The sequence below is a fragment of the Triturus cristatus genome, chromosome 5_1 (assembly GCF_964204655.1).
Source record: "Triturus cristatus chromosome 5_1, aTriCri1.1, whole genome shotgun sequence".
Lineage (NCBI taxonomy): Eukaryota > Metazoa > Chordata > Amphibia > Caudata > Salamandridae > Triturus > Triturus cristatus.
In genome coordinates, this window is record NC_140587.1 from 491,505,417 (window position 1) to 491,520,495 (window position 15,079).

At 42.0% G+C, this 15,079-nt stretch overlaps 1 protein-coding gene across 1 annotated transcript in view; it reads right to left on the reverse strand.

The window, feature by feature from the left end:
• Positions 1-2,035: 2,035 nt before the first annotated feature.
• The window catches only part of LOC146831110 (carbonic anhydrase 13-like), a 98,993-nt gene continuing 85,949 nt past the window's right edge, over positions 2,036-15,079 (reverse strand). The window contains exons 5-7 of the mRNA XM_085605340.1: positions 13,455-13,517; positions 5,346-5,501; positions 2,036-2,558 (exon numbers count right to left, since the gene is read on the reverse strand). Coding sequence (XP_085461466.1) covers positions 2,439-2,558; positions 5,346-5,501; positions 13,455-13,517 — 339 coding nt within the window. The 3' untranslated portion in view covers positions 2,036-2,438. The remainder of the gene's footprint in view (positions 2,559-5,345; positions 5,502-13,454; positions 13,518-15,079) is intronic.

The following is a 15,079-nucleotide window of genomic DNA, read 5'->3' on the forward strand; positions in this document are numbered from 1 at the left end:
CCACTACGCCCAGGGTTACACATAAACAGACCTATCTGATACCTCCATTGTTTCTTCAGTCTTCATGTGGTTCTTTTTAAACTTCCCAGGATAACATGCTTTGGCATACATACTTCTAAACGCTTGAGTGGGATTTACTACTAACACTTTCAGTGCATTCATTGTTAAAAAAAATGTGCAATTGTAATTGTATGGACACCTGCCATGGGGCCCTTTGTGAATTCCCATCATCAATAAAAGAGGTATTTATGCCATAAACCTATATTCATGGCTGAAAATGCCTTAGTGATAAGGCCCCTTATAATGATACATCCACGTGTTTTTTTTAGAACATTAATCACTCCTAGATACATCTGACAGAACAATTAATGTCGGACTCCTAGTTTTATATTAACTCAAACAATCTGACCAATTATTGAGAGGATTCTAGGCTTAAACTGATAATTTCCTTTTTCTTAAATGAATTTCTGAGAGAGACCTTCATGCATGCTCCTCCCATCTTTAAACATTACACTTTACCCATAATCTATTGTACCTTACCCCATATGAGTAACTATTTGATAGTCATATTTACAGATATCCACAAATATGCACTTGTACTCTGACTGTGTGCTTTTTTTTAATTTTCAGTATTTTTCTATTGTTGGCTTTATCGCCCTTAGATATTGAGGTTCCATGTGTTACTTTCAGGGTCAGTAGGCACTAAAAGGTTAATTTTGTGTGATTAGTCGTGGAGCAATTAAAATCAGACTTGTATTTATGTTCATTATTTCAATAAAACTGTCCGGCTATTTTTTGATCGGGAATGCTGAGGTTACTATCATGATTACCTCTTTCAGGAAAATCCCTACAATTTCCGTCCCTTTAACATAACCATTTGCCATTAAACCAATGTTTTATTACCCCTTAATAAATACTAATCAAAAACTACCTTTGCACATATTAATCTCTAATATTAACTAGTACCCACCCATTTATTTATTTCCAATGTTTTTGTATTTTTAATTCACATGTTACGTTTGGCCGCAGAGCTCACCAGAGGCAGCGGCATACCACTTGGCCTAATGAACCTGGAGTAGAAGGCAGTGCATCTTTGGTCCTCAGGATTTCTGGGTGATGAAGACTCTCCTCCTGTGCTGCTCTGTCACTGTTGGAATTTCCATGCTGCTGGGAGGGCTATTGTGAATGTGATTCGGAGATGCGTTCTCATACGGCGATGGGCAAAGTTCAGGAGTATTATGGAGAGGGAGTTTGTCAAACAGGGCAATTTCTTTCTCATAACTTAAAGACATAGGAATGGTTACCCTTAAATCTATTCCTACCGAAGATGGTTGCTTTTTCAGTGTATATTATTTGAAGTTCTCAATCCAAGATGGTATTAATCTATTTTTCTGTGATGTTATTTCCAGACTATATATTATAAAAGTCTTGCTCTGAGCTAAATGCATCACAATGCTTTTGTTACCTTAGTTTTCGTCACATTCATCATCCAATGTTCTACCTTTTTTGCTCCAGTTTGTTGCAGCTGGATTCTACTTTGGATTTCCTAGTTCTGGAAGATCTTATCTTGGGCTTTTTCTGAACACTAAATGAGGATGGGTTTGGTACCTTCCTTACTTACAAACTTGAAAATCTTCCATTATCTACAATTGAGATCTACTGATATTGCCAAGGAGGTTTTTCACACTTGTGACTTTTTCCTCCAACCTGGGACCCTCTAAGGATGACCCTTGACTCACATACATACTAAGGGCATGATGCCACCTTGGCTGCTTGGAGGAGTCCCCCTTTCTTCGGGAAATCAAGGAAGAATCCTCAGAAACCTTCATAGTGTCCATTCCTTCTTTTACAGCCAAGTTATTTGTATCACAAGGAAGTGACCTAAAAGTAAGTTCACCCTTGATGTTTGACGAATGCTGTGTCAATCCATCAGAAACCTTTTTTAACACCCACGACAGCCATAGAAATGAAACCCTCCCCCATAAATCTTCCAACACATACCACTTTCCATAAAAACAACAGAAGAGCATAAGACTGTTGATTATTATTATTTTATTGAGAAACATATGGTAAAAAATGTCACTTTATTGTTGTATTTTAGTTAAGGAGACACATACAACTATTGCATAGTGTAGTAATGGCCATGCAAAGACAATTTTCCAGTTTGCCAAATATAATGTTATTTAGAATAATTTCAAATTCATCTTTTTGAAATGTTATACTTTTGACAACTGGAATAAATAACTTGTCGACTCAGAAGAGCAAGTGACCATGTGTCTTCTTTTGTCTACTTTAGGGGACAGCTTATGTATGATCTTCCTTGCACAAGGTGCCACCTCAGTGGTAAGTGGGACGACTGACAAGTAAAATCCAATGGAATTTTTGTAGCCACAGTAGATGTATGGTTAAGGTGAAGTTTGTTTTCTACCAGCCGTGCTTTACTGAAAGGATGCTCTTACTTTCCGACCCTTCAGAGGTTGTGGTGGGCGGTAATTGTTCACCATATGACACTGGGTCTCTTTCTCTGTGGTAAAGTAAAGAGCACGCAGCTTGGCCATCTGAAAAACAGAAAACACCATTGTTACTTTTCACATGGGTTCCATTGCATTGGATAATGAGAGCAACCACTATTTAAATCTCAAATGTTATCCAGACTTTGGAGTGTACTGGATACATACATACATAAACATACATATAAATATATGTATATATATATCCAAATAAAATCACAGCAAAGCACATTATAATGTAAGAATATAGGTTGAAAACTAAATGTCCATTTATGGATGTGCCGTAACACTGAATCTTGAATTTTAAATCTAACTTTGGATTAATTATGATATTGTGTATTTCATTACTTAATGGTGTATAGTATATCCTATTTATATATTTAAAGTGGATAAGGCGATGCCTGCCATTTAGTGAGATTCGTCTGGTCATCTCACAGCAGTAGCGCCAGCTGCCGTCATCGATCACATGAGCTAAGCCTTTTTTGCCATTCTTGCCGCGCTTTTGAGTATAGCGACCTTTTCTTTTCATCCGTGATGCTATAGATTCTTGCGACCAGTTTAGATGGGGAGGGAGTACGGATAATGTGAGTGAGAGCCAACATCTCTGCTGGCTCCTGCAGTCCATCACCCAGCAGACCTTGAAACACGTGCTTGAAAGTCCATGATATGAGTTGACGGCACAGCTGATGCCAGACAATTATGGAAGCATCAAAAGAAAGGGGCTTTGACTCATCCCACATGGTGGGAGCCAGGAATACATGTTTTGATTCGGCAGACATTGTATGCATCCATGAAAAAGTGATTGCCTTCCTTACAGGTGTGATAATTTTGTTTATTTATCGAGCCGACTGAGCTTGAACTTTCAGGGGAACATACATGACATTGTAATGCTAGTAAAGTGGCTTAGATAACAAAATAATGTATACAGTTTTTCTTTGCTAGAAGCATAGATGGGAGGAGAGCAGTCCTTAATCTACATAGATGTTTAGGTCTGGCTTGTTAGTGCAACTGCCACCTGATCTTTTAACCTACACCAATATTATTCTACAGTTCTTTGATTCCACACAAATGAACATCCATTCCCATGCTATTTACTTGTAGTCCTTCACATTACCATACAACGATATTTTAAAGCCAGTCCTATTGATATTGCCAATGGTTGTTCATGAGGGGATGCAGCTATCATGGGTATGCTTTTCAGACAGCCACAATGTAAACCACACAGCAGCAGTGTTTGGTGCAGATTTAAAAGAGTACATTAATTCTGGAGCATCTTCATGTACAGTGATGATCTTTGTTGCCACAATCTTGACACAAGACTCTTTTCATGCCAATCATTAATGCACTGTAACTAGTGAAAAATGTGACCATCCACAAAATGCCTTAGGCTGGTCCAAAATGTAAAGAACTCCGTAAACTAGCCTTTGGCAGACGGAGCCCAACCCAAGCAGGTTAATAGCTCAGGTGGACTGGTGCAATGCCACATTTGCGTTGTATTGATATTGTTGTATCTCTGACAGCAGCAAGCTGTCAATCTAAATCTAACACAGGGAGACTTCTGACAGTTTTGCACTTAAAATAGCTAATGAAGAGTTTGTACCAAAATGTGTATATTGGGAGTTTTAACTTCCCCAAAAATCTGCTTTGTGCTGATATTAGGTTTTCAACCAATCCTCAAAGTTATTCCAATAGAGTCGGTCAGTAGCATTATTAGGGCCAAAGGTACAAAACACTGGTGGCAAAATAATGCAACATGTATTTTAGCGGTCAGTGTGGAGTTTTGTGAACCATCCGAAGCAAGAATAAGCTGGTTCACAAACTTCTGAATCGTAGTGAGTCGTAATCCAACCTGCCTCTTCGATATTCATCTAGTAGATCGCAAATTGCGATTAATTAAAATTGGATACCATCACAGTGATGGTCGCCTGCTGGGGTCAGTAGACCACCATGACTTGGGTGGCTTTTAAAACATTTTTCTTTACTTGCTTCCTTTTTCCTTAAAGAAAACAAGTCCGTCTTTAAAAAATACATTTTTCAACTTTTTTAAAGTTTTTGAGATTTGTCAAGGTTCCCCCCCACTCCCCCACCGCCCCGGACTACTACCTCCTCCTCAAAATCCATTTATTTATTTATTTTTACTTTACTAAAGTCACAACTTCCCTTTGCCAAATAGGTTATCATCCCAACTTGGTGCTCAGTAACTGGCTACTTCGGTCCTAAACCATTCATAGATATAGATAGGAGATTGAGGACAGAATATCAAGAGTAACAATATCTTGACACTCAAAAATATAGTCTATAAAAATATCAAGTTTGCATACTCTTGTTATACACTACCAAAATATTGTGTAAAAAATAATAGTGTCTAAAACAAGGTAATCATATCCAAAAGTTAAACATATATGCATGCTGTCCCTAGTGCGTGAGTGTGTGTATTATAAAAGGCATAGCCCGATTCAACATTTTTCCAGTTGTGGCAGATCAGGAGATTCAGGGATTTGGATGATCAATTATTGCTTGGTATACCACTATTAGGCAATGTGAAGAATCCAGAATTTGATATAATATCTCATTAGCTCCTAGAGCAAAGCGTCAACCACAACATTGTCGAAAAGTGGGCCGCCATCTTGTCGTTTCCTTAAACACCACAAGTCCTTTTATGGAGTTGTATTTAAAATGATCTGAAGACTTCAAAAGTAGTCAGGACAAACAGATGCAGGTGAGCAGCTGGATGCAGAATCATACAAGGCATGCACCATCTGCAACGTAGTAGGACCACCATTAAGTGAAATGAAAATGTTTCCTTTCTGAGGAAAATATTAATGAAGACAGTACCTGCTCTGGACTGAGAGTTATTGGCTCTCGTAGAACAACCCATATGATGCTCTCGAGGAGTGGAGGCGTGGTGAAAGAGCCCTGGTAGGTCCAGTAATCCAGGGATTTGGGAAGTAGAACTGAGGGATCGTAATCGGTAAAATGGATTTCTTTACCCTGTGAAAAGAAAAGATATATAGCAAAAAGAGAACAGAGCAAAAAAGAGAAACATCGAAAAGAAAAGCTTTCTCCTTTAGAAGAGCCTTTTCCATGATTAACATGGCAAAATCGAAACTAGGAATTGAAGCATAAACCAATGAAATACGAAGAAGCAAATATTAACAAGCACTGGCAAAGGCAATGAGTTTCACTTATAGTGAAAAGAATTAGCGTTTGGTTGCTGCTTAGCTGTTGTGGAATTCAGTGTAGCTGGAGGGGCAACTGTATTTGTTCTTAGTTTGGTAATCAGGTGGTATTGGCATGGGACTATTTCAATTGCTATATGTGTGTATAATATGATTAGCAATGTGAGAGCAAAGGCAGGCCTGGTGACCGAGGGTATTCTATACAGAGTTGCACAGGCAAGAAATCAAGCATACTAAAAGGGTCTGGATGTCAAATCCACCGTCAGCATCTAATGTCTCTCTACTCATAGTGTAAAGGCAATGTGAGCATAATGGCGATGGGCCTTCCAAGCGTATCTACAGGGTCACAGTCGGAATTGTGCTGAGCAGGCTACCTGCATAAGGTGGGCCTTATTGCCTTCAGTTTCAATTTTCGATGTATCTTTAGAATTATAATGTAAAAAAAAAATGATAATTTATTAAAAAACATTTCAGCACATTAAACATGAATGCTGAGAAATCCATGTACATTTAAACCACGCTGCAGGGCCCTGCAGGCCATCAATAGGGACCACTCACCGGGCAGCACCGACACGAAAAACTTGTGAGTCGAACTGGGTTAAAAACCACTGCTTTGAGGTATGTAAAAGTGTTGAAGACTGTCACTTAACTTTTGGGGGCTTGAGAAGACACTGTTCATTAAAAGCTATAAAGTTTTCTCAGTATTGTTGATTGACCATTAAGGGGGCCCCATCGGAATTTCAAGTTTTGCAATACAACTGCAGGTCTGTGGTGTTTCAGAGGGAGATTTCACCTGCTCTCACGCCAGGGGGTAGGATACATGCCTGCTACATCATGGACCATATTTAAAACAACTTCTATGTCTCTAACTTTCCTTTCAGATATGATTGGAGGGTCATTGCAGTCTCTAGTCTCCAGCCACACTCACAAGTAGTTATAACTATCTGTCCGTTCAATGTCTAGTTTACCCAGTTACCATTTGATTGCACTCTTTGCGTGTAAATACTGGCACTTTTGATTTGACAGCGTTCACAAATAATTTATTTGCTTCACCGTTTTTATCCTGGGCTGGTTGCAAGATGACAGAGATACACCCAAAAGCGCTGCCAGGTGGCACCCTGTTATCTTGGCCATACGTTAGCACGTTTTACCAAGCGCACATCTGTATCTTCTGGTTATTATTGCATGACAGGGGAGCCATCACGAACCCATGTTTTAGCTCTTGGTTTGTGTGGAGTTTACTTGAGATGGAGTCATTTGAACCGAATTGTTCTCAGACGCGAGCCGTTAATTACAGATACGTGTGAGCATGGGATCCCTGACCCTACCATTTATGCCCATAGTAATGCCCTAGCCACCCCATTAAATGCACCCTCCTAACGCACGAAACAAACAAAAGGACAGCCAGTGGCGGCAGGCACAGGTAAACGTGGTGAGCGGGGCGGAGTAGGAGGGGGGAAGCCGGCAGGCGACGGAAGAGGTATGATTAAATAAATACATAAGACCTCTTCCGTCGCCTGTCGACTTCCCCCCTGCCATGCCTTGCCCTGCCCCGCTGCGCCTTGTCCTGGCCCACCGCGCTTACCTATGCCGGCCGCCGCTGAGGACATCCCACTTGCATGTACTGCTTTGCTGAACAAAGAACACATAGCCGTAATATTGATGATCATTCCAAAATGGTGTCAAATCCCAATCTGAGTATGTGGAATCAGTTTCATGCCCTTTGAATATTCGTCTGGATCTTTTCATGCTAACTGGACAGCCATCTTCACCACTACATCGAGACATTCTCTTAGACACTACTTTAAAGCCAAACAAGCGCCGCTCTTTGTCAAAACAGGGTGAAGTAGTGAACTGCACCGGGCAGCATGGGATGCAGGGATTCATAACCTGTGGTCCTGGGACCTCTGGGGGTCCGCGAAGCCTACTCAGGGGTGAATAACATGTATATAAATAAAGAAGCTAATGTAGAGCATGTCTATGTTTGCTCTTTCTTAATAAAACACGAAAATAATGTATTATGATGCATCGATGTTAGGGAAAACATGAATTGCTTGTACATTTTGCTGAGAATTTTTTATTAAGGAGTGTTTTAACCCCTTTAAAGGAAAAACATTTTTTTTAAAGGTTTTATGTCCAAATTTGCACATCCTGGTCTATGAAGTGGAAAAGAGAAAAAATGGACAGCACCGCACTTTTTCACATCATACACTTTATAATTGGGTATTGTCACCTAATTTTAAACTGCCAGTTATTAGGGTTGGTTTATATGGTGAAAGTAATCATGCAACTTAAAAGTTTACGTCGGGTGGGTAGTATGGCACCATGTCACTTTAAAAAATGGAGTATGCATTGTCACTTTAATGTTTTCCTAAAACCTCGCTGTTGGTATAACAAGAAAGCAATATGGCAACTGACGTGGCTTTGAGAAAGACTGCGGAGGCTGTCGAAACGCGTCACCAGTAGCTACAATATAATCCTTTGAAAAGTGAGCCTGAGCATGCTGGAGCCTGTTTTTTATCAGTTAACAGGCAAGCTGAAACTTTGTGAAATAATTATATTATTTCATCATTTGTGTACTGCTTTGTGGTTCAAAATATCGCCGTGAGACCCTTACGGGTGAGTAGCCTCGCTCTAAAAGACACTGATTGATTGATTGATAGATTGAAATCATCCAAATCGCTTTAGGCAGGAGTCCCTGACTTCCAGTAATTACTAAGTTGGGGTCCCTGGTTTCCAATTATTATTCAGTGGGGCTCCCCGAAATTCCAGTATTGGTTAAGTGGGGGTACACCGAAGCCCTAATGGATTGATAAATAATAATTATATAGAATTGTCAGCAATTAGGCCTAATAGCTGGAGTCAGCCTAATGTAATTCCACAGGAATACCACAGGGGCCCAGCACACTCCCACTCTTTGACCTCATTATTAAGTCCAATACTGACTGCAAAAGGCCACTATGAGGTCCTACTGGCTACTTATCAACACTGTCTGCTCTGCTGACATATAAGTGAGCTATATATTACACCCAATTCTCTTGGCAGGAAGCAGTGGAAATGACAAACTAAGGAGGACAGGAGGTTCTTACTTGGCTTCTGTTCCTGCTTTGCTCTCTCCCTACTTATATATGGCATACAATCATGCTGTGAAAGCATTGAGACACCGCTAGAGTAAGTAGTATGTTGATTTGCACATTGCAAATTTAAAGAGTCAAAGGTATGTGCCTGGCTTCAATGACAGAGTCAATGGTGGCACAGCCTAGAGGGAAAAGAAAGGGCTAAGTGGTCACACAAAACATCAAATAAAGAACAAACAGAACCTTACAATTAGCATACTAAACGATCGTACTGTTTGCTACAAGCCTAATTTATTGGCTTGGCTTGGGTGTGCTTGGTGTTAAGTTTTAGTAAGACTTGATGTAAACAGATGCATTGTGTACTTGTTCTGGTTGTAATTGCCAGGTGGGTGTTCTATTTATTTGTGCTACTCTGTAATTATATATAAAATGCAGAGTGAGTCACAAAGTGCAGACATGTTTTGAGACTAATAGGAGTGTGAGGGCAGAGATTGGGCCGAAGTCTGGGGTCGCAGCAGGCTGGGAAATGGCACATTAAATGAGGCTGTATTTCCAGTCTGTCTTCAATGTCTATTTATCCAAGACTTTCTCTCTAAGAGTAAAGACAATCCCGTAGACTAATCATAATTAAAGTGTTGCACTAGGAAAAGAAATTAGAAAACTAAGCAGGGCTGATGGTACTTATCTACCTTCTAACTCTTATACATTTATGTGTCTCTATGTTTATATATGAAACATGGCCATGGTTGTGAGCAGCGACAGACCTTGAGACAAAGTTGGGTATTGGTGTGGTACAATCCATGGCCACAGAGGTAACAAACACGCCTGTAGGTCTTCATCTGCCTTCACCATCTAGTCCTCTCTGTGTTTATTTATATATTATTTTATGCAGAGAGCAAACATGGAGCTGAAGTCTAAGGCCTCGATTTTGAGTGTTTTGTAATACCAGCTTGTGCACGTGTCACGCTAATATTGTGTTCCCTGCAGCTGACAATTGCCAGGTGCAATAAAACACGCAGTTCCCTTTTTTTCACAGGTAGACGTCTGCAGATCAAACCTGCCAATATTTACCACAGGGAAATGCACTTGTGGGCCCTGGTCTACCCAAAATTTTTCAGGTAGCTCCTGATTTCATTTCTAAAACTTTGGTGTACAAGAATCCATTTGGTCCAACAGTTGGTGGCCAGAGGAATGTGGCCCTCTACCAACTCCTGTTAAAGGGGGCAAGAATCTTGGGGTTATCTTTGATACCTCTCTGAATTTTGAGTCACAAGTTGATTGCGCCACAAGTACTTGCTTCCACATAATTAGGACTCATAGAAAAATCTATTTATCGCAGTTGAACTGCATCACTCGGTGGTCATTGTTTTAGTCTCCTCCAGACTCAACTATTGCAATACCCTTTACCCAACCGCGGTCCGTGGAGGGAGTTCCGTGGGGCGGAAAGGTGAGGCGGGGGGTACTAAACACCGGAATATGGATAATTGGAGGTAAGTAAACAATTAAATAAATAAAACGAATTTCGTAGCGCGCGCTGCATCACAAAATGCGATGCAGCGCAAGCCTACAAAATTCGTTTTATTTATTTAATTGTTTACTTACCTCCAATTATCCATATTCCGGTGTCTAGTACCCCCCACCCTGCCGCTCCCCCACCCCGCCTTTCTGCCCCACGGAACTCCCTCCACGGACCGCGGCTGCCTTTACCGGAACATAAATGCCTCCTCAACTCAAGTGGTGCAAAACGCGGCTGCTCGCCTTATTTTTAATACCCCCAAATGAGTGTCTGTCAGAGAGGGGTTTAGCACCCTGCATTGGGTCGACAGTTAAGAAGCATATCTCCTTTAGGCTATCTCCCTGGTCTTCCTAGCTCTCCATCACAAAGGCTCTAAAAATCTCTCTGCCATTGTCAACTGGTATATTCCATGCAGGTCACTCAGATCTACTTCAGGTAGGAAAATCATCATTCCCAAGTTTCAGAAACTCGATGAGACAGAGGGTCCATTTCCGGGGCTGTGACCAGCTTATGGAATGCCAGCCCACATCTCTAGACTTGACTCTTTTGTCCTTTTCAAAAAATCTCTAAAATCCTGGCTTTTCTTACACTAAGCTATTTGGGCACTGTTGTGGTTAATGAGCTCTGTTTTTCGGCTTAGTGCTTAGGTACCCTTGGGTTTAACCACTATATAAACTCACTTTCATTCATTCATTCATTCAGTATTCATTCATTCATTCAAATAAAGGGATATGCAGATTGTGGTACAGAAAGCACCAAAATATTAATCTTTTAACCCCTTTTGAAGGGCTGAAATCAGAACGGGTATTGAATATCACACCTATAAAATTTCGTTCCACAGTGTTTCGGATTTCAACATGTGCAACAATTATCACATCTGAACCTCGGGTACTCGTAATTGCGGTCTTAGTGTAATTTATGGTGTTGCGATTGGCCTGCGAATGGGTTTACATAGTTTGCAATGGATTTTCTGAAACACCACAAGACACTACAGCAGTGGCGGCAGGCACGGATTGAGGGTGGAAGGCAGGAAAGGGGATAGGGGGTTTAAAAAAGAATTTAAAAAACACTTATCTGATGGCGCATCTCTCCTCAGTGTCTCCGTCACTGTCTCTCCTCTGGGGCCGGAACAGGAAGCACCGAGGCTCCCTGAGCCAATCACAATGCTGCAATACAGCGTTGTGATTGGTCAGCACGCAGGCTTCCGTGAGCCAATCACAACGCTGAAATGCATCATTATGATTGGTCTGAACGCCGCGGTTCGGTGCTGATCCAGGGAATGGGAGCCTGGGCATGTTCGCCACACAGGCTGTAATGCAGCCTGCGTGGAGAACATGCAAAGTCTGCATGAATGTTTGGCTAACCCAAGAGGCTTCATGAGCACTTGGAGTGGGCAAATCACTCCTCCCCCTGCTCCTCTGTCATCGGAGCAGCCGCGCCCTGACAGCAAACCTGCTGCAGCAGGAAAACATAAAATTATAATAACCTCGAGTTATTATCATTTAATTTTTCCTTTCTTTAACTGCTTCAAGCAGTGGGGGACACTCCTACGCCTTAGCGGAGGAGCTGCCACTGCACTACAGCATGTAGAAAGTACATTGTTGCTAACTGAGAACTACTTTCTTTACATTGGCCCTCTATATTAATATAAATATTCTTGCATATTGAATTTTGGGCACTTTTTGGAAAATATATGTGCTATTTTATGTTCTATAGTATCTTAAACAAGTGTTGATTATTGTTTTATGGCATTCTTTGTATGGACATTTGTCTAATACACGTATTTAAATTTAAGATGGATACACATCAAATCCAGCCATAAAACATCCATTACAAATGCGATTTTTAAATGGCTTTGTGGTTCTGAGATTATCCGTGAAATCTAATGTAATCTCTCGAAAGCTAAGGAGAGGGGCAGAGATCCCTGAGAATACCAATCTGAGGGACCCGAATAGTGCGCATGAACAATCATAGAAGTGATCAAGCATTTGCACCAGCACAAAGTTGCTCTTCCTGGCCCAGGTGAGTGCTATTTGAGGCTCTGAGCAACAGGGAGTGGCTCTAGAGCTGCTGCAACAACACCGTGCTATTTCAAAAATTTCACGACAAATCAGAAGAACTGGTGTTGGTGGATTAGGAAAGAGGAGGGAAAACGGAAAGATATTCTTAAGAAGTCATGTAGATCTGAAAGCAGAGCATTAGGGACAAAGCGCACCACAAAAGAATCAAATCATGAGGTGTGGAATTCGGATGGTGTGAGTAAGGCAAGCAACTACTCAGGGCCGGACAGGGCATTTCTTCCACCGGGCATTTTCAGGGTGGGTTGGAGCTCTTGATGGCTGGGTTTGAAGGTCCAGAGCCACTCCTGGTTCGTCTGTCACTTTCCCCCAGTCCACCGAGGTTATTTGCAGGCTCCATAAACATGGAATTAAAATGGAGGCTTTAAGAGAGAGGGAGAATATAGAGAGAAAGTTGTCGGAGAGATGGAAGAGAGAGAAGAGAGGAGAGAGAAAGAAAGAATGGATAGATGGAACCAGAGAAATTGTGAAAAGAGTAGAAGGGAGCGTGGCTGGTTTGAGCATTTTTTCCAGGGCTATACAAGCAGCATACTATGAGGAAGTATAAAATATCAAAATACACAGATGCAATAAGGCTGTAAGGAAGTTCCTAGTAAATCTAGCACATGTCAACATGCAGTCACCATGATGACCTGTGTTCTCTGTTGAGGACGGGTACATTTACTCCTCTCAGTGGCAATTTTAAGAAGATTTTTGCCCACTTCAGTGAAAATAGCATATTACCCTAATCAGTATGCCAAAAGAAAACAGCAGAATAACGATTTCATACCTGAAAAACACCAATTGACTACTAAGACACATTTATGGTTAAAAAATAATTGTTGGAATAAACAACTGTTTTATTACAAAAATAATTTTATGTACAAAAAATAATTGTAATTTAATGGATAATTCTGTAGAATCAGAGTCTTTTTCACTAGGACTATTTGTGTAATTATGGCTTCAGTGTGTTGTCTGCAACCTGGAATAGCACACTGGTGTATGCAATAGGAAAATGAGGTGAATGACCTCACAACCATTCTCTGGTGTCATTTCATCACTTGCACTGTGTATTACTTCTGCTCTTCACTGGGTCCTTCACACTGTCACGTTACCTTGTTTGGAATTAGGCTCAGGGCGTCAATCACTTTCTGTAAGCCAGGATTTGCCTCTCCGACCTGAAACACAGAAAACAGGTAAACAGAGTTGTCTCAGCTTTACTATTAGTTTTAAAGAGTGAACAAGACACCTTACACAAGGTCTGAATCTTGCTTTGAAATGTTCTGAATGGCCAGTACTCATTTTATCATCTTCAGAAGGATGAAATTTGGAGTGCAATCTAAGACCTGAACACAGGGGCCTCAATTACTATGCTGCAGTGTTGGATGTGATAATTATCCCACCCAATAAAATCAGGCATGCAAATGGTCGGATTTTTGGGGCAGGATAATTATCGCCTGTTCCAAGAGGTGTCCTCAGCAATGGTGAATAACATATGGATCTTAGTGCTCTTCACATGTCCCGTTCCTTATCGGGCATTTTCCCCCAGTAAATATTGGCAGGTCTGCCTTATTGAAATTTAGGGGCATATTTCTGGGGTTTGGCTCAGGGGCAGAAATGCGGTGTATCTTTGGCATATGGCGCACTCCTGTCATTTTCCACTGCACTGGTGCAGTTTCGACAACCTAGTGCCAATGCAGGCACCCTTGCACCAAGGGTGCCTGCATTGAATGCAGAATTGTTTTTGTAGAGGAAGGCGCACCTTCCTACACAAAAACAATCCTGAGAGGTCTTTTTCTCTTTCCATGGGTGCTGCAGAATCTAGCATACATAGAAAGAGGAAAAAGCGAGGAGAAATAAAGTTATTTCTCCTCGTTGCGCCTCCCCTGGGGAGTGCTAAGGTTTTAGTTCATCCCCAAGTTTACATGGTCTTGTAAATTTCAGGATCAGTCAAAATCCATGGGGCTGCGTGGAAACACCCACTGCAACGTCCATGGAGCGCCTCCCAGTACGGGAAACACTGTGATTTGCACTGCCTTGCTTTGCCTTACTCAATCAAAAAACCAATCAATCAAAACATTTGTAAAGCGCACTACTCACCCGGAAGGGTCTCAAGGCGCTAAGGGGAGGGGACTGCTACTGCTTGGACAGCCAGGTCTTGAGTTGTCTCCTGAAGGCGAGGTGGTCTTGGGTCAACCGAAGGTGGATGGGGAGGGAGTTCCATGTCTTGGCCGCCAGGTAGGAGAAGGATCTGCCTCCGGCGGTGGCCCTTCGGATGCGTGGTACGGCGGCGAGGGCGAGGCTGGCAGACCGTAGCTGGCGGGTGGGCGTGTGGAAGGTCAGGCGGTCGTTGAGGTACTTGGGACCCAGGTCGTGAAGAGCCTTGTGTGCGTGGGTGAGGAGCCTGAAGGTGATCCTCTTGTTGACGGGGAGCCAGTGCAGGTCCTTCAGGTGGCTGGAGATGTGGCTGCGTCGGGGGATGTCCAGGATGAGTCGGGCGGAGGCGTTCTGGATGTGTTGGAGTCTTTTCTGTAGCTTGGCTGTTGTTCCAGCGTAGAGGGTGTTACCGTAGTCCAGTCGGCTAGTGACGAGGGCCTGGGTGACCGTCTTCCTGGTTTCGGTCGGGATCCATCGGAAGATCTTGCGGAGCATGCGGAGGGAGTGGAAGCATGAAGAGGAGACGGCGTTGACTTGTCTGGTCATCGAGAGGGAGGAGTCCAGGATGAAGCCCAGGTTGTGT